Raw genomic sequence first — 23,147 nt, 5'->3', positions numbered from 1 at the left:
CATGAAGTCAAGGCTTCATTCATGGCCCATTGGACCTTGATAAATTGATGGAAATCATTTTTTGGGTGAACTTTATTTAACACTTAATATAGTCCTATCTGCTATTTGAAACTGGCATGTTAAAAAGGGACACATTTTCTCAAAAATCCTTGACATGAAAATGTCTAAATCTGATGAGCTCCTTTCTAGTTAGTGGTGTAAAGTAACTATAGTACATTTACTCTAAAATACTGTACCTAAGTACAATTTTGAGGTACTTTTACTTTACTGGAGTATTTCCAATTTTCAATACTTTATATAATATAGTGGACTTTATATAGTCCACTACATCTCAGAGGCAAATATACTTTTACTCCACTACAATTTATGAAAACTATAGTTACTCTAGTTACTTTTAAGATTTTTAACCACTTCAAGCCGATCTTCAAGCTCACATTTAAAAACTGCCAAATACTTTCTACTTTTGGTACTTTTTAAGTACAATATGATGCCAATACTTTTGTACTGTGAGTACTTTTTCCACAACTGCTTTCCCTGCCCTCCTCCAGAGGGGCGGGGCCATGATACAACACAGCACTGTGACTCCAGAAGAAAAAAAATCACTGGAATTCCGTTTCCGCTTTTAGGGAGTGGACAGGGATTTCGCGACGGCCAAATAACTTTTTTTGTGGTGGATCAACGCAAGAGAAGTTTTTCCTGTACATTCTTTCTTTCCCTCTTTGGATTAACCGGACAATGATGGCTTCCTCGCCGCAGAAATCACCGTCTTCTCCAAAGTCTCCCAGCACGCCGAAGTCGCCTTCTTCCAGAAAGAAAGATGATTCGTTTCTGGGAAAACTTGGTGGAACTTTGGCAAGGAGGAAAAAAGCCAAAGAAGGTAAATGGAGTTTATATCTTCAGATAACGGGACAAAAACTATCCAAACATCTGTGAACTTTTATTAACGTGGCTTTACTGTCTGTGACATAGAATCTGTTAAAAGTGTCAAGTTTTAAAATCTTACCGAGAGAGAAATATACACTAGCTATTGCACTGTCTGCCACTGTGCAACGCTGATTTTCCACGGGCGTGTGGGGGAAAAAAGTTTGCATAACATTCCAAACTTTCAGACAAAATGACGATTAGTCATCATTAATATAAGTGGAATTCACTACTAAATGCCGAAATACAGACCGAGTTTGACGCGTACATACAGTAGTCCCGTCCTTTGAGACTTGTGTGGCTACGGGCTATGTGTCTACTACAGTATATCCATGTAGGGTATTGACTCACTACAAAATGTAATAACTGAGGAATGAGACAAGAGTAAACACAGTCTGTCTGCGGCAGTGGGCTGGGCCTAGCAGCTGAACTCATGCCCTTGAGCGCTGCATGCCAAACAATACAAACCAAAACACACCAACCTTGCTTGATTCATTGATTTGACTCCCCTTAGGCTAATTGCATTTTTTTTTTTTACATGAATCTTGATGAATATATATATATATGAATAACAACTTTATTGGACTGCCTGTGCCATATGTGTTAGTGTTAGCAAAGAGATCATACCAAATATGAATATATTGTTCCCATTTTGATTTGCAGCCATCATAACAAGGTCTGCTTTCTGGATGTTCTTGACATTTCATTGTTATTGGCCAGGTTGTTATCATTGAATGAGGAAGCCTGGGTGGAGATTGGATGATTAGTTTGCGTCATCTGCGGAGGCTGCTCAACAGCTGAGCCCCTTTTTGATGTTTTATTCCTTCACACACACACACGCACACGCACACACACACACCCCCACACACCCACACACACACACACACACACACACACACACACACACCCCCCCTGTGGGAAGGATGTCTTGTCTGTATTGTGTGTCCTATGACTTGATGGAAAAGCCAGGGCTGCTCCCTCCTGTGTCAACCGTTGATTAAATTTGAGTCTGTGACGTTTATGACCATGGCTGCTAATGTACAGGAGAGGAGAGAAGAGAGTGAGGCCATAACCTTGGACGAGAGAGAGAGGAGGAGAAGAGAGAGAGAGAGAGATGGTGGGGAGGAGAAGGTCAACTGAAGGGGAAGGGATGAATGAATATGAGCTCGGCAGCAGAAGCCATTTAGCTAATAAAGACTACTGCATCACAATTCCCTATAGCCTTGATGGATAACAACGCAGCCAGTCAGCCACCCACCGACCGCATGAGGATATAACAATAGTTTTTTGTGTGCTTGTGACGTCCGGGACGCGATTAGCCAATACTTGGGACAGATAAACAATACATAAACACAGAGCATATTATTTTATTATTCTGTGATAGAACGACAGAGAGGGGGGGGGGGGGACGGGGGACAAAAAGCTAGTTTGGTTGCGTTCTATCTATGCTCTTCTGAGGATGATGAGCAGCAGCGGGACAGAAGGCTGGTGCAGTTAGCCAGGGTTAGGAGGCTGGAGGCTGGGGGATGAAGACACACAGAGATGGGCTGTGGATCATTCTGCCTTCCAGGTAGGACATATAGCACGACAAGCCTGTACACAGCAAGGTGATACAGTACATTAGTTTTGGGTTCATCATTATAGTTTATTTTTATTTGGTTTTGACTTATTGTTTTCTAACTCAGTTAGTTAATTTAGTTAGATTTTAGAGCAGGTTTGTTAGTTTTTATTTGGTTTTTACTTTATTATTTATCAGTTTCGTTTTACCATCTCAAGAGTTCAATTAATGTTAAACATCTTCTGTATCAGTTAATTTATAACTGTAGAAGAATTGCTATTTAGATCAACGTTGTCTCCTATTAGTCAGGGAATATTATCAAATTTCCTATCTGAGAATATATCCCTTAAAGGGACACTTCACAGATATCATCAGAGACACTGGGCTTGTGTATATCTCTTCTACGTCCGAGCATAGACATGGTAACGCCTCACCTGCCTCTGATTGGCCTACCGACACTGCCGGCCTTACCAGAGTTTCCTCCGAGGTGAAAGATACATGCTGGATAGTCTGCTGAGAGGTTACTCCGTAGTGGGGAAATAAATATAAGTATGATATAATACAAGAGAATGACAGCTTGGCACGTGCGGCAGTAACTTATTTTTGTACAAGTAAACTAATATTGTTTATGCCGTCGGCCTGTTTATTTGTATACATGTGTAAACTTGAAACATTATTGTACTGTAAAAAGGTCTCTTTTTCCTTGATCTTTATATCTTTTTTAGTATAATAGTATTAGTTTACTATAATTAGATGAATACACGATAATCAACACTAACACTTTAATTTAGAACACATACAAATCAAATCATAGTACATACGTGTTCAATCAATTATTCAATCAAAGCAAACGGCACAAACAATATTAGTTTTCCTCTTCTGCAAAAATTGTTTAAAAAAGTTACTGTCGCGTGTTGCCATTCTCTTGTACTTGTATTATTTCCCACCACGGAGCAGCCTTGCATCTCGGAGGACAGACAGTGTCTGTAGGCCAATCAGAGGCAGGCGGGGTGTTACCATGTCTATGCTCGGACGTAAAAAAGATATATGCACTGGGCTCACTGCTAAAATCTGAAATATCTAAAACCACATATTACACACATAAGACCCCAGGAAAGTGTTCTAAATCTTCTAAAAGTCATTAACATATATTGTCATTGGTTAAAGGGTCACGTATAAGTGTCCCTTTAACCCAGTGGTAACCAACCTTTTCAAGCCCAAGAGCCCATTGTATTCCCTTTTTATACCACTAAAATATGTTTTAAAAAACCACTTGTTTTGACAGGCTCAATGCATGTGCAGTGCACACATCCAGACAAAGACTATAGTTTAAGAATAAATTCTGATAGTTATATAATTAATGCCTAAATATTAAGACAAATGTATTAGAAATATAAATAAGTTAGTTAAGATAGTATTTTTTTTAATAAAATAAATTGCAAAGGACATGAAATGAATTGCTTATGCAGCACAACCCTCCAATATTTAGTTTCTCAGTTTGATGAATATTCACCTTTACAGATGTCCAAATGACAAATGCATACATGACCATGCTGTATATTTGAACAGATATGGTGACCGTGACAGATACAATACTCTCAGGGTCAGCCCACCTAAATGATACTGCTGTGACTGACTGCACATTATCTGCAAGCGTTTTGAAATCTGTCATACGAGTTCTAAACTTGGATTTTTATTATTTTCATTTGTGAAAAGGCCATTTAAGTGGAGCCAAAGTAGGCATGCAGCTTGAGTGCACACGACACAATCAGGGGATACTTGTCTCGACCTAAAGTATTGGTATGGAATTTATTCTCAGATTTATTTTAATGGAAAGATTTGGCACTGACTAATACAAGCATGCTCTCCAGGATACACTACTGTATCAGTGAGCGATGTGGTTTTCAATGTAATGGGTCCCGGGACCCAGGGGTGGTCTTTTAGATGGGACCCAGGGGTGGTCTTTTAGATGGGTCCCAGGGACATTTGATGAGTCCTACTTCAATGACGTTTAGAGTACAGTACTGAGTACAGTATTGCATCCCAGGATCCCCAGAGGGTGACATGACTGCGTCCTTTCTCAATGTAGTGAGTCTCAGGATGCAGGCTATTTGCAGGACGATTCTACAGATCCCTTCTAAATCAGTAGTCTGCACATCCCCCCCCCCCCCCCCCCTTTTATATATATATATTTTTGCCTTTATTGATAGCGTACAGTAATTAGACAGGGAAGGGGGAGAGTGCCGGTTCTAGGCCTTTTGAGGCCCTAGGCAACATATTATACAGAGGCCCCCCCCCTCCTGCTTTGCCACGCTGGATAAAAATTGTAAATTTGCCATGAAAATGCTTCAATCTGGTGCACTTTGAGATCAAAATTAAGAAGCTAGGTGGGGGCCACATATGTTTATAAACAAATCCCAAATGTTTATAAACAAATCCCAAATGTTTATAAACAAATCCCAAATGTTTATAAACAAATACCAAAATGTTTATAAACAAATCCCAAATCCCATGAGACTTGGTCCTACCCCCCCCATGAGACTTACAAATCCCAAATGTTTATAAACAAATCCCAAATGTTTGTAAACAAATCCCAAATGTTTATAAACAAATCCCAAATGTTTATAAACAAATCCCAAAATGTTTATAAACAAATCACAAATGTTTATAAACAAATCACAAATGTTTATAAACAAATCACAAATGTTTATAAACAAATCCCAAATCCCTTGGTCCTACCCCCCCGACCATGAGACTTACTACAGGTCAACTGGTAGTGGTCCTACCCCCCCCCCCCCCCCCATGAGACTTACAAATCCCAAATGTTTATAAACAAATCCCAAATGTTTGTAAACAAATCCCAAATGTTTATAAACAAATCCCAAAATGTTTATAAATAAATCACAAATGTTTATAAACAAATCACAAATGTTTATAAACAAATACCAAAATGTTTATAAACAAATCCCAAATCCCTTGGTCCTACCCCCCCGACCATCAGTGCCGGTTCTAGGCCTTTTGAGGCCCTAGGCAACATATTATACAGAGGCCCCCCCCCTCCTGCTTTGCCACGCCGGATAAAAATTGTAAATTTGCCATGAAAATGCTTCAATCTGGTGCACTTTGAGATCAAAATTAAGAAGCTAGGTGGGGGCCACATGTGGCCAGTAGCCCATGTAAGGGATACATGAAAAAAAAAAATCTTCTCCCTGTGACGAGGCCCCCTCAGTGGTTGAGGCCCTAGGCGACCGCCTAGTTCTCCTATGCCTAGAACCGGCCCTGAGAGATGGGGGGGGGGGGGGGGGGGAAGACATGCAGCAAAGGCCGACTGTCTCGGGACTCGAACCCGCGACATGCCGTGCGGGGGTCACGAGACATGGCCAAAGCATTTCCGGAGGTCCTTAGCCTTTTGTTGAGAAGCGCCCTGCCTTACAGCACTGGTTCCCAAACAGTGAGTCTGGACTCGCTTCCCATTTGACATTGTGGGTCGCGGAAAACATTTGTATGGGTCCCTTTTTATTTATTTTTTGTTTCGTACATTTAGTTTTTATTTATTTCAAAACATTACCAAAAAGGCCTGGGCCATGGCTCAGTGGTCCAGGCACCTTGGCTGGCAATCCAGTCTGGCAGTGTCCCTCCATAAAAAAAATCCATAAATTAGAAAACAAATGTTTAAGAAGTAGTGAAAATAGCCAATGTACAAGCTCACAATGCGGCGTGACACGTTGCGAGCTTGTAGATCTGCTATTTTCACTAGTGGGCTGTGGGTACCAGGCAAACGTAACACTATTACAGGACTGAGAAGAGACTAAGTTGTCTTCTCTTTCCTATTTAATTCAACTTTGTGAATGCTAGTAATAACTAGGGCTTCAAATCAATCAAATCGATATCATGATTATTTCAAACTTGCATATGGCTCCCATATGTGTTTTCTATCCCCACAAATAACCAATTTTGAACAATCAGGCTTTCATATCATATGGGTGCTTTAATGGAAATTGCTCTCAGGATCAGCTCAACTGATTTAGTCCTCATTGTGATGTCATCAATGTCACCCTACTTTGTATAATTCCTCCTCTTCTTCAGTCTTCAGTTCCAAATTTGCATTTCCACTTTGTTTACAATGTCCGCCATCGTTGATTTTCCCAGCTGGCATGGAATGGAAACAAGCCTGGTTTTATCGAGGTTAATTGCCCACCCCCACTAATATCTGATATTTTGTCTTGATTTCCTAACGTATGATGGTGCAGTTAAATATGCTTGGTGTTATATCACATCATGCCTTTTGTCCTCTTATGGGGGGTTTCTTGTTTGTTTTCAGCGTGCATTGCAAATTCAGAAACATACTTTTTGGATGTGCTCATTTAATATGTCACTAGCTTGTTTTCATTTTGAGTTGCTCATTGTGAGCTTGTGTATTTTCTTAATACTTGAGAATTATTTTGTTAACTTTTCAATAAGAAATATTTTTTTTTGGCTTGCAGTAAAAGTTACCAGTACCCACTAGGAAAAAAGCTCTGGGTTGGAACTTGGAAGTGTTCATGAACTTCATAACCTCGTGTTGGAGGAGATATTGGATTTATTTTACGTGTCCTTGCGGTGTTGATTAAAGGGATGTTACCCTGGAGACGGCAGAGAATGTGCTGATTTCTAATGATGAAATCTCCTCGGGTATCTGACACACTACGAATGGCATGCTGGGGGACGCTACAAAAGCTTGATGGGAGGCAGGAAGCAACAGTAGTCTTTTCTGGGGGTGATATAAGACAGCCCGATAGAGGCTCGGATAAGTGTGTTTTAAGGATTCGTTGGAAACTACTTTTGAAAATGGCTGGCAATTAATTTTGTTAGCAAGCTGTCTTGTTGTGTTCCATTAACTGTCTGCACATGGAGGCACCGGGTCTCAAGATGATTGGCCTATTAACCCATTCTGAACGGGAACCCATTTTGGTGTTAGCATCATGTTATGCTTTAGCTATTGAAAAATAGCAGATCTACAAGCTCATAGCGCGCCACCGAGTGGCGCGCTACGAGCTTGTAGTTCTGCTATTTTTGAAAAATCGAAGAACGACTGTGACATTTTTAGAATCTGATCTCAGGTCAGAATGGGTTCATCAGACCAGTGTGTGTCCAGTGGAAACCTCGTATGAATCTGATCTCAGGTCAGAATGGGTTAAGTATAAGTGGCATTATAAAGAGTCAGATGCGGCATCCTTGTTCCGTCCACGACGCCTTGGCCTGTTTATGAAACTAGATTTTAAAATCACCATTGTGCGTGTTTGTTTGTGACTGACTGTGCAACCTTTATCTGTGTAGTTGGGGTTGGAGTGACTGTTCACACCGCCATGTTACATCACAGACTGTGCTTTACCTGTGTCCATCCGTACATTTGTTTGTTGTGTGTGCTGTGCGTGCTACAGAGCTTCATCTAATGCAATGAGATTCTGTTATACATAGAATTGTACTGTACTTGTGTTTTACACAAAGTAAGTAGCAGCCACTGAAAACAATCCTGTTGGTGTATAAAATATACCAAGATCCAGGTCCAAGGGTTGCCAGCCACTAACGGTTGCCCCGACTACCCGTGACAAGTAAATAAATAAAAAATGTATGCATCTTAAAAATGTTTTACAAGCACAAATGTTAACGGTCACTTTATAATGGAAAATGTACTTTTTGGGACCTTACTGTCAACCCCTGCGAGATCATGTCATGTGCAAAATGTACATTTGATGATACTCTCTTTGATTTGATGAGTCTGTTATTCTCTCTTTGCTCTTTCTTTTGCCCTCTTTATTTTCCTTAAATCGTTTTTATGTTTTATTGTTATCTATGCTGCTGCACTGTAAAGTAAAATAAGTTTTACTCTTGTACCTGTACAAAAGATGTAGTAAGTAGCCTTGCCGAGCAATGAGGCCCATAGGGGCAGGAGCCTATCTCCTGTTTCTGTAGCGTGAGGCAGCTTGATGTACAAGTACACCCCCTGGACATGACGCTAGTATGTCACAGGGACTTACCCCCAATCCAACCCTTGATGCTGAGTGTCAAGCAGGGAGGCACTGGGTCCCATTCTTAGAGCCTTTGGTATGACCCAGCCGGGGATCGTACCCCCGACCTCCCAGTCTCAGGGCGGACACTGTAACCACAAGGCCACTGAGCTGGTACAAAAGATGTAACAAAGTACAATCTTGAACCGTGAACCTAATCCAACGTCTCTATCCCCTCCCTCTCTTAGTGTCGGAGCTTCAGGAGGAAGGCATGAATGCCATTAATCTTCCTCTCAGTCCGTCCCACTACGAGCTGGACCCTGAAGACACCATGCTTGGTGAGTGTTCTTACTAACGGCACCTGTTGAACGTACTTGTCTACATAAGATCTCACCTGACCTGTGTACAGGTTTAATGGTTGGTTTCAATTCAAAGGTAACCTCGCCCACCAGGCTTTCCACCACCTCGGAGGAAAGCCTGGTCTCTGTTTCATTTCGGTATATGATCCGCTCGGGAGCGGATGATATCGTTACGTCATGTTGTAGTATTGTTTTGTAGTCGACAGGCAGGAACAACAAACACGAACTTCCTTTTCCCTCAAACCGGAAGAATAACAATAAAAGCTCTCGTAGCCTGCAGCTTTTATTGAGAAAAATCGGTTTGAGGGAAAAGGAAGTTCGTGTTTGTTGTTCCTGCCTGTCGACTACAAAACAATACTAGTCTACAACATAACATGACGTAACGATATCATCCGCTCCCGCCCGGATCATATACCTAAATGAAATGGTGCCTAGGCTAATTCAAAGGTAATCTTCTATAACAAAGATTCGCAATAATACTGACATAATTACCCACTGCTCCTCTCTTACTATTAGCGCCAACAATCTTACAACAATTGATGTTTAGTTTTTGCTGTCTCCTCCACCAGAGGAGAATGAAGTGCGCACCATGGTGGACCCGAACTCCAAGAATGATCGCAAACTACAAGAGCTTATGAAGGTAATGTGTGTGTGTGTATGAGAGTGTTTGTGTGCGTTTGTTAACCAATGCGTTGTGAGCTTGTAGATCTGGTATTTTTGGCGAATCGATTTGTGTAAAGTGAAATAAGGGCATGCCAAATGTGCTCTTTACTTGTCCGTTTTATCAATTTAGAGGGTTTAAGTGGTGCTGAATTTGCAGCTAAACAGAAGCCAATTCATCCTAGTGCTGGGGTCGCAAAGCATTTCCAGCTGGGGTCCCCAGCCAAAAACTTTGAGAACCCCTGTCCTAGTGTGTGATGGAGGACAATCCCGCGATAATAACAATCATATCTCTGCGATAGGATTATTGTGACTAGCGTTCAAAAATCACAATTAACGATTATCGTACCTAACGTACCATGCCTCGTCCCGACCCGGGGTGCATACGTTGGTTAGACATATCAACAGTCCTTAGTCAGACGACCCCGTGCTGCGGGTAAAAAATCACCCGTGGCTCCCGACGTGTGGCGGGTTAAAACTAATCCATGATGCGGGTTCAAAATCACCCGTGGGTCGTTGCTTCCTGTGAGGTTAGGGTTTGGTTTGGGGAGGGTGTCTGACTCATGGTGTCTGACTGTTGGTATGAAGTCATTATATGCATAAACACATAGTTTGTCACTGTCAGACGCTAGCGATGCCTTCTCCAGTATGACCTTTCTCTCACTATGACTCCTTCTGCCCACGCAGGTGTTGATAGACTGGATCAACGATTGTCTGGTGGGGGAGAGGATCATTGTGAAGGACCTGGCGGAGGACCTGTTTGATGGACAGGTCCTGCAGAAACTCTTTGGTGAGGAGCTGAGCTGATTGAGAGTCATTTGATGTTTATTTTTCTTTTCTGTTTTGTATGTGTCTATGGAGTTAACATTACTAGTCTAATAGACCCCCCATGGTTATAATATTCAAATATGTCTTCCATATGTATTTTTGGTTTCTTCCTGAAAGCTGAAAGTCTTTGAGTCAAAAGTTCTAATCGAAATATCAAAGGCTTCGCCTGCAATGTTTGTTTACCATACCTTTTTTTTATAATTTTGGCAAAAAATAAAAACATGCTCGAACTGTAACCAAATACTGACACGGTGCAGGCCGGTGCAAAAATAAATAATAGCCTGCTGCAAATTGCCCCCCTGGTTCTTTTAAACGCCCGTGGTCCAAATCGATTTAGCCTATTAACCCATTCTGAACGGGAACCCATTTTGGTGCTTAGCTATTGAAAAATAGCAGATCTACAAGCTCATAGCGCGCCACCGAGTGGCGCGCTACGAGCTTGTAGGTCTGCTATTTTTGAAAAATCGAAGAACGACTGACATTTTTAGAATCTGATCTCAGGTCAGAATGGGTTAATCAGACCAGTGTGTGTCCAGTGGAAACCTCGTATGAATCTGATCTCAGGTCAGAATGGGTTAAACGCCCAGGCTTACTATTTGGGAAAATACCGTAAGCTTTCTTGCCGTTTTATTTTTGTTCATAAATTGACAACTCGGTGTGCATGTGTGTGTTCTCCAGAGAAGCTGGAAGGAGATAAACTCAACGTGGCGGAGGTTACGCAGTCTGAGATCGCCCAGAAGCAGAAGCTGCAGACGGTCCTGGAACGCATCAACGACTCGCTCAAACTCTCCACCAGGAGCATCCGCTGGAATGTCGACTGTAAGCCACCGATTACAATACTGATACGAGCCCAATCTTACAACCAATCACTCTGAGGCGTGTTTGTAGATCAGCTATTTACGCTATTTTTTAATAATAACATTAATGAATGTCAGTAATCTCTTTCGATTTCTCAGTTATTTGTCATATTCGGCCTGTGCATTTTTTATTACGAGGCAAACGGCCATTTGTTTTATTCATATATTCCAACGTTCAGTGCCAAAAACTTTTTTTGTTTGTTGCAAAAGTGCCAAAAATGTAATTGTTAATTGCAATTATTAATGTGGCAATAATTGTCAACTTAAATGTGACAGCCCTACTAGTCAGCTGTCGTGTCATATTGATATTAGGGTTGTCAAAAAAATCGATTCAAATTAGAATCACGATTCCTGTTATGAACGATTCAAAAATATTATTCTTTTAGATCTTAATTTTCTGCTTAACAGTTACAGTGAGTTTTCACTACATGGTGTTTGTGATGTGAAATGTAAGCTTACCCTAATCACAGTAAACATCATTCAGTCATTTTTAAGTTACTGTAGTCAGTCAGTACTATAGTTACTTCAGTTCAGCACAGCTGTATTGTCTTGTAGTATTGAATCGAGAATCGTTTTGAATAGAAAATAGTTTTGAATCGTTTTTGGATTGAGAATCGAGTTGAATCGAATCGTGGGACACCCAAAGATTTGCAGCCCTAATTGATATAGCTCTTTTTTTATCTGAATGATCAATGCTTCTGGCCTGGGCCGTGGCTCAGTGATCCAGGCACCTTGACTGGATCACTGAGGCCCCTTTTCCACCAAAAGAACTTCGGTTCAGAACCAGTGCCGTTCCGAACCTTGGTGCTTTTTGCGATTACAAATCTGAACCACCGTTTTGTGGTTCACATTGGGAACGAACGTTCATTTTCAGTGGAAACACTCTGAACTGGTTCAATATTTAGCGGGAAGAAAGAACCGAACCGGTTCAACCCCGGTGGAAAGGGGGCCTGAGTGTGCCGCGGGTTCGACTCCCGATCCCGACGGCCTTTATTGCATGTCACCCCCCCCATCTCTCTCCCCATTTCCTGTCAGCCTGCTAGTACTGTCTCTGTCCCTCTATAAAAAAAATATAGGCGAAAGCCATAAAAAAAAAGAAAAGAATGATCAATGCTCTGGCCCCAAGTGACTTAGCATGTTGTTGTACTTTAGAATTACAGGTGCAGCCAAGGTTCCCGTGGATCCTTAGTTCAAAAGTATTACATTTGTAATTTAAAGAATTTGCAGATACCCTGGATGCAGCAAAATAACGACATTTTGAAATATGCATGATCCCTCGAGTAGAAAGCGTATGGATTATACAGTATGTGGACATGGATTATAATTGATTTCGCTGCTTGTTCTCCTATTAGAGTAGCTTTCCCTTTTGTTTACGCCTTTTACCCTCCTCTGTTAAAAACACTGATCTGATCTGATGTAACCTAATTGGGTCTCCTGAACCTGGGAACATATGAAAATATTTTGGAAGGCTTTTAGCTTGCTTTCTGTAAAGTGCCTCTGATATGGCGCACAATCAAAGACATGCTTTTTTTCCCTTCTTTGTTTGCTTTTTGTCCAGGTTGAGGCTAAGTTGTTTGCAAACTAAAGAACTGACATTCTCTGTTCTCCACTGACGTGTGAGAGGCCTCGGTGGTTGCAAATATGTGGAGTGATACGTTTCAACTGAAATTAAATGGCACCAATAATGGATTGCATTTAATATTGTTTCATTATTCGTACTACATACAGTATATGTACAGCAATTCATCATCTCTGTTATGAATTGGAAACTATCTATTTAGTATGGCTTCAAACGTTTTCATGAAAAGTTTTATTTTATATTGATCGTTTAATTTTGTTTCCCCATTTCTGTCCGTCTAGCGGTCCACGCTAAGAGTATAGTTGCCATCCTTCACCTGCTGGTGGCGCTGTCGCAACACTTCAGAGCACCAATCAGATTGCCAGATCATGTGTCCATTCAAGTTGTGGTGGTCCAGGTGGGTGTTACTCTGATTTGGATTGTGTGTGCGGGTTATTGTTCCCGTTTGCTGCTAAAGGCCTATTCATACTCCAGATTTAGGTGATGAGGTGACCACCTTTCCGGTGGTCACCTCATCACCTAAATCTGGAGTATGAATAGGCCTTAATTCAGCTTTGAATTTCTGTGCTCTGCTATAGACATCCTGTTCATTTGAAATAAGTAATACTTTAATACATGAATCTTCCTCTCTGGCTTTCAGAAAAGAGAGGGGATCCTTCAGTCCAGACAGATTCAAGAGGAGATCACAGGAAACACGGAGTAAGTAACCGATGAGAGTCAATGATTGGTACGGAACCGAAATACGTGTACTATGTATGTAAGTGATAATGCACGGCTGGATGTTCCGATATATAAATATAATGAGGAACTGCACACTGCACTCAATGAAGTTTTGAGTTATGTCTTGTTTTTTCTTCTTCAAATCGTTATGGAGAGAATTGCCATGGCTTTTTTCTGCCTTAATTGATAGGTTGAAAGTAGGTAAAAGTATGCTGACAGGTAATGGGGGGGAAGACGCGCGGCAAAGGCCGTTGGGATCGAGAGTCGAACCCACGGCATGCCGTCAGGCTGGCTCAGCCTAGGACACAGAGAGCCTAGGACACAAATCTGCTTAATCTTAAATGAGCAATTTATTTGAACTCAAACATTTCGTAGATTTAGTAGCCCCTCACCCTAAAATACTATTATTATTTGTTTTTAATTATCGGTTGCATATAGAAATTGTAACTATAGAAGAGATGTGATGTCACTGTTAGCTGAGGCATTAATCTTTTTTAACACGCGCGCACACACACACACACACACACACACACACAGCACCTTTCTCACTCCAAGGCAGTCCTGCAGGCTGACAGCAGCAGCTGGGGTGATAACGACAGGCCAACATACACATACACAAACACACATTTTGTCACGGTAGAATTCTGTTAATAACACACACACGCGCACACACACACACACACACACACACACACACACACACACACACACACACACACACACACACACACACACACACACACACACACACACACACACACGGTCACAGTGGAAATGTGGTTATTACCATAACACCAGGACCATTGCCCAGGCCTGCCTACCTCTGCCATCAAAGATTACTTGTGTGTGTGTGTGTGTGTGTGTGTGTGTGTGTGTGTGTGTGTGAGACACACACACGCGTGTGTGAGAGAGCCCATGCCATGTCTTGCTGGCCTGTCCATTGTGATATGTGGTCCTCAGGGACATTATTTTGACACTGCAGTAATCCTTGGTGTTTTACACAGAGTGACCCCTCAAACCAACAGTATTCTTCTCTGTGGTAAACATTGTAACAACAAAGACATGCAGTGGGGGAACCCGGGGTGGATAGTGGAATCACACCACCATCCATTGTATTAAGCCATTCTGGACGGGAACCCCTCTTGGGTGTTTATAGCATTATTTATGACATACTTTAGCTATTGAAAAATAACAGATCTACAAGCTCATAGTGCGCACTATGAGCTTGTAGGTCTGCTATTTTTGAAAAGTCGTGAAAATGGGGCCGCAAATCTTTGAATATATATATATATATATATATATATATATATATATATATATATATATATTTCAGAGCGAACATTTTTAACTAAAATATTTGCTTCTGGGGGGGTTCCTGGAACTATATATTTTGAGATGGGGAGTCCGTGGCCCAATAGAGATAATTCTGGGGGTCCTTGACATGAAAAAGGTTGAGCACCACTGACATAGAAACATAGGATTTAGAAGACTTTTCAGTCCAAAATGGGTTAAAATACCCAATTGTGTTTTGCTGTCGTTGATATCAGAGTAATGTGGCATTGTGTGTGGCTATTCTAACATAACAATGATACCCATGGTAGGGCCTGGTGTCTAACGACGTAATTGGAATGCCCAAGGCACACGCACACATTAAAAACCCCAGTGTTCGTTTTACTCTGAGAGTTACAAATGGATATGTATGAACACTGAGGATTTGATCTGTGTGTCTATTGTTAATGTTAAGGTATGTTGCATTGCTGGTGCTCATTCTGCGCTGAGACAACCTTTCCATAATTCAACATTCCTCTGTGGTTAATCTGAATGCTTTTCTTGGATTGTTGTTTATACGTTTGGTTTTAAAATGTCAAATTTAGCAAACATCACTTTCCTGGGTCTTATTTCTCTTTCCTCCCCCAATCTCTCCTCCATCTCTTAGGGCGTTCTCTGGGAGGCATGGTATGTTTTGAATTTCTTTCTTACATTTTAGTTTTTCAACCATTTTATGAAGTTGTTCTGTTTTTGTGACCGTTTATCGTCTTATTTCTTCTCTTTAGAACGTGACGCTTTTGACACTTTGTTTGACCATGCGCCAGACAAGTTGAATGTCGTCAAAAAGGTATTGTGTGTGTGTGTGTGTGTGTGTGTGTGTGTTTGTGTGCGTGTGTGTGTGTGTGTGTGTGTGTGTGTGTGTAATTGTATAATGTTAATATTGTGTGTACAGTGACAGGTCACTGTGCACATGTCTAGTCTGTCTGTGACAGAGCTGTCCTTCATGTCTCCTCAGACACTGATCACGTTTGTGAACAAACATCTGAACAAGCTCAACCTAGAGGTGTCTGAACTCGACACACAGGTAGGACACACTTTTGCACATACAGGAAAATAAAAAGATAAACGTCACGTCATTATAACCAGATTAATTAAAGTTTATAACCAAATGAACTAAAGTTTAGCTGTGATGCACTTTCAGTTCGCTGACGGTGTGTACCTGGTGTTACTGATGGGTCTGCTGGAGGGATACTTCGTCCCTCTCTACAACTTCTTCCTCACACCAGAAAACTTTGACCAAAAGGTAGTACTTTGTTTGTTTTTTTTTAATCTCTTGCATTGAATACTGATAACGTGCTAAAGAAAAACCCCTTACTTTCCCACTGGCATGTAAAGCCGTTTATGTTTTATTTTTGCTCCATCAATCTCCCCACTCTCGCCCTTGTATTGCTTTACATAACACTTCCCACGCAGCTGGAGTGGGAATTGAACCAACCTGATTGCCATAGCATATGATATTTCTTTAATGAATTAAACGGCCTAGTAAATAACAGTGTTGGCATAACTTAGAGGTTTTTGCCTGCATCAATCATCAACAATAGCCTACCGGTATTTAAGTTTTACATTTCTCTCTCTCTCTCTCTCTCTCTCTCTCTCTCTCTCTCTCTCTCTCATATGACTTTCACTTGTGTTGGTTCATGAGTCATCTCTACACAGCTGCTGCTGTCCGTGAGTGGGAGATGGGGAAACGGTTCATCTCACTCGATTTCTGGGGGAACTCTTAATTTCTCCAGCGTCCTGTTAATTCTAAACACATTGATCTTTGATAATACAGTCCTTTGATAATACAGTCCTTGGATATTTTATAAACCCGGGTTCATACACCACCGTAGAACAGGGAGAGCTGAGTTGAGGTCCTTTTTTAGGTCCACTTTGACCAGCTGTCATAAATCATGGTCTTGTTGAACGTGCCATCTCGGAAAGGAACACATGACAAAATGGTCCCCTTGCACACTGGGTACATGGCTCGTTAAATAATATTACAATGGACTCCTCGTGTAGGGACACGCCAGAAACAGGACCTTGGTCCATCTGTGTTTCTGACTTGTAGTTGTAAGAAACACTATCTTAACCCATTCTGAACGGGAACCCATTTTGGTGTTAGCATCATGTTATGCTTTAGCTATTGAAAAATAGCAGATCTACAAGCTCATAGCGCGCCACCGAGTGGCGCGCTATGAGCTTGTAGGTCTGCTATTTTTTGAAAAATCGAAGAACGACTGACATTTTTTTAATCTGATCTCAGGTCAGAATGGTGTTAATCAGACCAGTGTGTGTCCAGTGGAAACCTCGTATGAATCTGATCTCAGGTCAGAATGGGTTAAATCAATACTCCATTTTGAAGAAGCCTGAAGCACTCAAGAGAGCCAGTACTCTTACAATGAGTGGACTGATAAATGCCATCCATTGTCCCCAGAGTCAATTCTGTGCACAGCCATCCCTTTCTCTCCATCGGCCTCTGTAGTACTGTGGTATTCTGAACAGGCGGTCTGCAGGGACGCCACAGAAACCTTGTGTTTCTGGGTCTTGTCCAGTGGACTTTGCCAGCTTACGGGAGCAGAATGGGCATCAGTACTACAGTGCACACAATGCATGGACGGACACGGACACACACACACACACACACACACACACACACACACACACACACATGCAAAGAGACTTGGCCAGATAGGACAGGCACTAGCCCCACAGCATCTGTAATCTCCTATTGCACAGGGAAATGTTGGAGTGGCTCGGGGGTTTAACTCTATTACTCTGTGTGTGTGTGTGTGTGTGTGTGTGTGTGAGAGTGTGTGTGAGAGTAGCATTATAAGGGCCTAGGGGGGCTATTGATGATAGGGTGGGGGTAGGGGGTACAATGAATGTAGCAGAACTGCACTCGTCCACTGGTTTGATATCTTGGTTGAATTCTGTTTAGTTGAGTCTTGAGTGACACACAGTACTCTCTTCCATTTCTACTGTATTAGGCATACAGTAGTATCCACTCCATTAATGTCACTGTTTCCCAAACAGTGGGTCACGGACCCATTTTGGGTCTCGGCTCAATCCAATTTTCTTTTCCTACATAAAGATATGTAAGACATTCCATAAATAAAACAATTTCATAATTAAGAAGTAGGGGAAATGGCTGATCTACTACTTTTGAAGCGTGTGGTTGACGTAGCATTGTTTAGTTTCTTTTGCATGGGTGGTGACATTTTATGAGGTTAGAGTTTAATCGAAAATGCATCCAAGCAACTCGCTACAGGTAGACCCTTAAAATGTGAAGGAGTTGTGCGTCTTTCTTGCTATACGGAGGAGTGGATTTATCAAGCTAAAAATGGCATTCTGTTCCAAAAGCATGGCTGTTACGTTACCCAGCCACACATTTGACCAGCGTTACACATTATAGGTCCCTGAAGAAAAGAAAAGGTTCGGCACGCAATGATTTGAAAAATCATTTCTCTTCAGAGCGTAATATCTACGTGAGGGAACAGACCGACTCCTAAACTTTTACAGAGATGGCTTAGTACCATCTTGTATGACAGCTGCGGTAAGAAAAAAAAACGGTTTAGAAATCTCAGTTGTGAGGTTTTCTAAGTGATACATACAAAGTGCAACAAAGCTTTTGATAAACGAGGCGGCAGAGTGTTTGTGCAGCTGCTGAAGGCTTATGGCCTTACAGTACAGAACTGTGCTATGTTTGCGCAACATAGGAAGCGCTGGTAGATGGATTGAATTGACCCTGAGCGTGTTGTGGGCTTTATCGACCCGTTCTCACATTCTCTTATCACTGTGGAATTGACTGTGTACCCATGTGATTGTACCTGTTCACCTGTGTGTGTGTGTGTGTGTGTGTGTGTGTGTGTGTGTGTGTACTTTTGTGTGCAAACATTTCAAATGCGTGTGTAGTTTGTGTACATTAGCTTGCTTGCTTATCCCATTTTCGGGGGGGAACCCCTTTTTGTGTTAGCATTATGCTATGCTATAGCTATTGAAAAATAGCAGATCTACAAGCTCATAGCGCGCCACTGAGTCGCGCGCTACGAGCTTGTAGGAAGCTTGTACGAGCTTGTAGGAACGACTGACATAGAGACATAGAGACATCAGAAAACTGTCAGGATGTAGAAGACATTTTTAGAATCTGATCTCGGATCAGAATGGGTTATTTATTGTACTTAACAGCCTTGTCTGCCTCTCTCAGGTTCACAACGTGTCCTTCTCCTTTGAGCTGATGCAGGATGGTGGCTTGGAGAAACCCAAACCCCGGCCTGAGGGTAAGAAATACTATTCCTTCCTTTTTTCCCCCTCCCTTTTAGTATATATTGTAGGCTTTATGGGGCGGCGCTGAGCTAGAATATGTAATCGGACCAAAGACATAAAGTGGCCTTCAACGTCGGTCATGAGCTCAGATACGTTTATATCCTATACCTTCAGCAAGCCTCGGATGCACATTTCTCGGATTTCTTCAGTTGATTCAAAATCTACGTCCATATGTGGTATTGTACAGGCCTGGCCTATATGTTAACCATACACAAGAAAAGATGATTTAACCAGCTCCGTTTTATACTTGTTGTAAGTACTATGAGGGTGGTGAGGTTGTACATTTTTCCTGCCTACAATGGCATGCCAGAAATTGGTATGCCAGGTTGGAAGTATTTTTTTCAGCTTGAAGTAGTAATCGTAGGAACAATGGTAGCCAAAATCAACTTCTGTATGAGGCTCTAGCTAAAAACTACCTGAGATACGGTATAAAGGTGCGTAAGCATAGCAGAAGATGTGTACTGTGCATGATGTACATCACTTACTAGTATACAAGTTAGGGGTTGTACCTACTAACTAGTATTCTCTGGGTACTTGTATGACAAGTTTGTTGATGTATGGTCTATGGTGTATAGGTGTGGTGTAAGTTGAGATAAGTGACCACTGACCAGGATTACATTTTATTCAGAAACGAGGAATAAAGGTCCCGATCCAAATGTTCCATGAAAGTGCAGCTTCAGTCCACGATGAACACTTCAAAACAAAGCGCTAACAATCGCTATAGGAGTTAGCCAGAGCAAGAGAATAATCAGATGGGAACAGTTGGCCTTTGTTGGGTTAAATATGCACAGTTTGTATTGTATTACTGGCGTAACCTCGTCACCACTACAGTTTGTATTGTGTTGACCGGGATGCCCCAGGGGTCTGTCCTTGGCCTCCTTTTTTTTTTTACTTTACACCAAATCTCTTTGCTGACAACAGCCACTCTGCAAGCTCACACCGCATCGCATCGCAACGCTTTGTGAGCTTGTAGATCAGCTATTTTTGCCAAAGTTTCACCTGAATGCTTGTCTATTTTGACATGCCCAGAATAGTGACGATAGGGTTTATGTGGTTGGTTAATTGTACTTAGCATACGGTTTAACTTAATTCTCACAGATGTGCAGCACCTTCGGCTTTGGAATCGGATGATGGATAATTCATGAAATCTCACAGTATTGTAAACACGGCAAACACAAGTTCTCAACATTGTGTTCTCAAGTTTCCTATATCCTCTAGTGACTAGAGGATAGAGGATATGAGATGTAAAGTTTGTACGAAGGACAATGCTGGTAGCAGGTTCCCCAGGTTCTATGTTCTCCACCCCGCAAAAAGGTTCTTTGTTCCCCGCTTACAACAATAAACCTAAGCGTAAACCCTAACCCTAAGGTAAGTGGGGAACATAGGGACGACCCCCACAACGGGAAGTGCATAAACGGGTGAGCATGTATGCCCAACTCGCATCGTTCTCCACTTACGTCGGTCCAGAGTAGGCCTGGTGCCCTTTTATAAATCAGTGGATCATTTATTGTAATGTGTAACTTTATTAGTACGGGGTGCGCACGCTTTTCCGACACACCAAAGGTCCGAAGCGCGGGGACATGCGATGCGATGCGAAAATGCGATGGTCCGACATGCGTTGCTCCCGTGCTTGCGGTTATGGTTAGGTTAGGGATTGAGGTTTCGGATCAATAGTTTGTCGGAACTAAAGCCTGTACCCATTAGTACTGGGGTAATGGATACTGCACTGGGTACTCCAACAACATGTACAGCAAGTACTCTGACAACGGGTGCAACGGGTATAACCGGGTGGGGAACGCATTCCCAGCTTGCATTGTCCCCACATGGTTCGGTACTTGAGTGGACCCTGAGTAGCGGTCTAGTATTCCGAAAAACGCAAGAAGTGCATTCTTAAACGGAAGTTTAACACATTGTGACATGAACATGTTTAAACGGAAGTTAACACATTGTGACATGAAGAACTTGGAGGGACCCGGACAAAATTATCTGTCCACAGGCCCACAGGACCTTCATTTTAGGGACATTCCGTGACTCTAGATTGCTAGAACGCGTTGCAGACGAGACGAGATCTACGTACTAACTTCCTGCCATCATGCTTACCGGTACTTTATATTCTATGGTCAGCTTATTTTGGCGAGCGTCATACAATGAATTATGAATAGGGCTTAGGTCTGTCATCCTTTCTTTTTCAGATATTGTGAACTGTGACCTAAAGTCGACACTTCGCGTTCTCTACAACCTCTTCACCAGATACAGGAACGTGGAGTAAATGCCACATGTTGTCAGGGTGAAACGTTACACATTCTAAAGCTTCTTAATCACAAAATGTCACTCCTTCAGTTTTATATGAAACATTGCTTTTTTGTACCTAATTACTTGCATCAAAAGGACCCTTAGTCTTTGTTGGGTTATCCATCCAAGAATGTTCAGTTATTTTGACTGCCAAGCCATTTTGTGTGTGTGTACATTTGAACTGTGTTGTATTTCCAACATGTTTGTGTGCTCTCAATGTACTGTACCTTAAACATTTCCATGCTGCAGAAATCATGTATACACTAGTACTAGTGACATAATTTATAATCTCTAAAGCTAAATGGTAAGTGATGTTAATTCAAGTTTTTGTTACCGAAGTCATTCATTGTTTTGTTAATTGGTATAGTTATCATTTCATTCTTTTTTTTTTACCCTGCATTAATGTTGCTAGGATAGTCTATCCTTGAATCTTTTTATCCAATAAAAAAATATATATATTTGTATTTATTGTACATTTGGATATGCTTGTTCAATCGTTTCATACGGTAAATTATTTGAATTTCTCTCTGCCTGTTTCCGGTCATTCACAAGTGCCTTTTTAAAAAAAAAGTGCATTACTGTACCAAGCATCCGCCAACTTGTTTTTTTAAAGTGACTGCATGTGCTCTTTTTTTTACCACTGGCTCCTCTGGGATCCCCTTGTAATTCCGACGGTACATTTAGTCCGACAACGTGGCGTTGCGTGTGGTTAGGGTTGTGGACCGGGTCAGTAATGTGGCGAGGTGGCCCGGCTCCTCAACTCTTCATTTACGGCGGCGGTTCTCAAGCCCTTTCATGTGTCACGACCCCCAAATTGTGTGTATTCGGCCATCGGGAACCCTATCAGAAAATATTTTGTGCCAGGGAGGGACCCTCATACCAGATTTGTGTTGTAAAAATGTTTTAGTTAGAAAATAGCAGATCTACAAGCTCACAAATAGCTGCTGGTTTAACTGATTTTGATGCCAGAAGGTCTGGCTTTTTTTTTATGACGCAATTTTGGGTGATGGGTGGGATGGCCGACAGGGTACCCCCCATGGAAGCCCTTTGAGGATCCCTGGCTGGGGGTCCTCTGAGCCCACTTTGAGAACCACTGATTTATGGCATATAAAAGTTTTGTCTGAACTAATAGATGTTTTTACATCATCTCCAGTGATTACAGAAAAAAAGCTTTCTACATTCCACAATAGTAATTATGAAATTAAATAAATATTGTAATTCCCTAAAAAAAAATGTATTGATATAATACATACTGTACATAAAGAGTACATTCTCTGGTATTGTGTGAATAACTCAATATTATACAGTAGTACTTAATTCTTACCCATCTAGAAGACAAATGTATGTTGCATTTTGTACTGAAAATGTGTTGGATGAGCTTTCACAACCATGTATCGTTTAAAGGTTTGCTACAACCATTCTATATGTATTATTCAATAAAATGTTCACTCAATGAATGTGATTTTTTTCCCCCTTTTTTAAAACCACTTTCTTGCGTAAATTGAAAGGTGTTATTTGGAAGTGTCATGACTTGTATATAAGTGTCTGTATTATTAATTATACACAAGCATTAAGAGTCCCAATGTACACAGCACACCCATGTGAAATGCAGCCAGGACCACCTGGTTTTCTAGCTTCGGCTCACTAACCACTCATTTATATTGAATTCAAGGTTGGCACTGATGGGGAAGTATCATGAATCATATTTAGTATTAACCCATTCTGAACGGGAACCCATTTTGGTGTCGGCAT

General features: G+C 41.5%; 1 protein-coding gene across 1 annotated transcript; it reads left to right on the top strand.

Moving 5' to 3' along the window:
* Nucleotides 1-608: 608 nt before the first annotated feature.
* On the top strand, nt 609-22,852 carry parvaa (parvin, alpha a). The gene is made up of 13 exons (XM_080761988.1): nt 609-877; nt 8,715-8,804; nt 9,395-9,465; nt 10,173-10,275; nt 10,992-11,132; nt 13,031-13,146; nt 13,390-13,448; nt 15,406-15,425; nt 15,524-15,585; nt 15,754-15,822; nt 15,940-16,041; nt 18,985-19,057; nt 21,296-22,852. The coding sequence occupies exons 1-13, from the start codon at nt 736-738 to the stop codon at nt 21,370-21,372; spliced, it is 1,125 nt and encodes a 374-aa protein (XP_080618114.1). The 5' UTR covers nt 609-735; the 3' UTR covers nt 21,373-22,852.
* Nucleotides 22,853-23,147: the final 295 nt, after the last annotated feature.

The sequence above is a fragment of the Protomyctophum bolini genome (assembly GCF_963924005.1).
Source record: "Protomyctophum bolini genome assembly, chromosome: 4".
NCBI lineage: Eukaryota > Metazoa > Chordata > Actinopteri > Myctophiformes > Myctophidae > Protomyctophum > Protomyctophum bolini.
This window is presented reverse-complemented; position numbering and strand designations above follow the sequence as displayed.

Bases quoted from the DNA above. Each gene is read 5' to 3' on its own strand.
- parvaa (XM_080761988.1), top strand. From the start codon at position 736: ATGATGGCTTCCTCGCCGCAGAAATCACCGTCTTCTCCAAAGTCTCCC. The intron at 15,426-15,523 runs GTATGTTTTGAA...TCTTCTCTTTAG, and splicing joins GGCGTTCTCTGGGAGGCATG to AACGTGACGCTTTTGACACT. The intron at 19,058-21,295 runs GTAAGAAATACT...TTTCTTTTTCAG, and splicing joins ACCCAAACCCCGGCCTGAGG to ATATTGTGAACTGTGACCTA.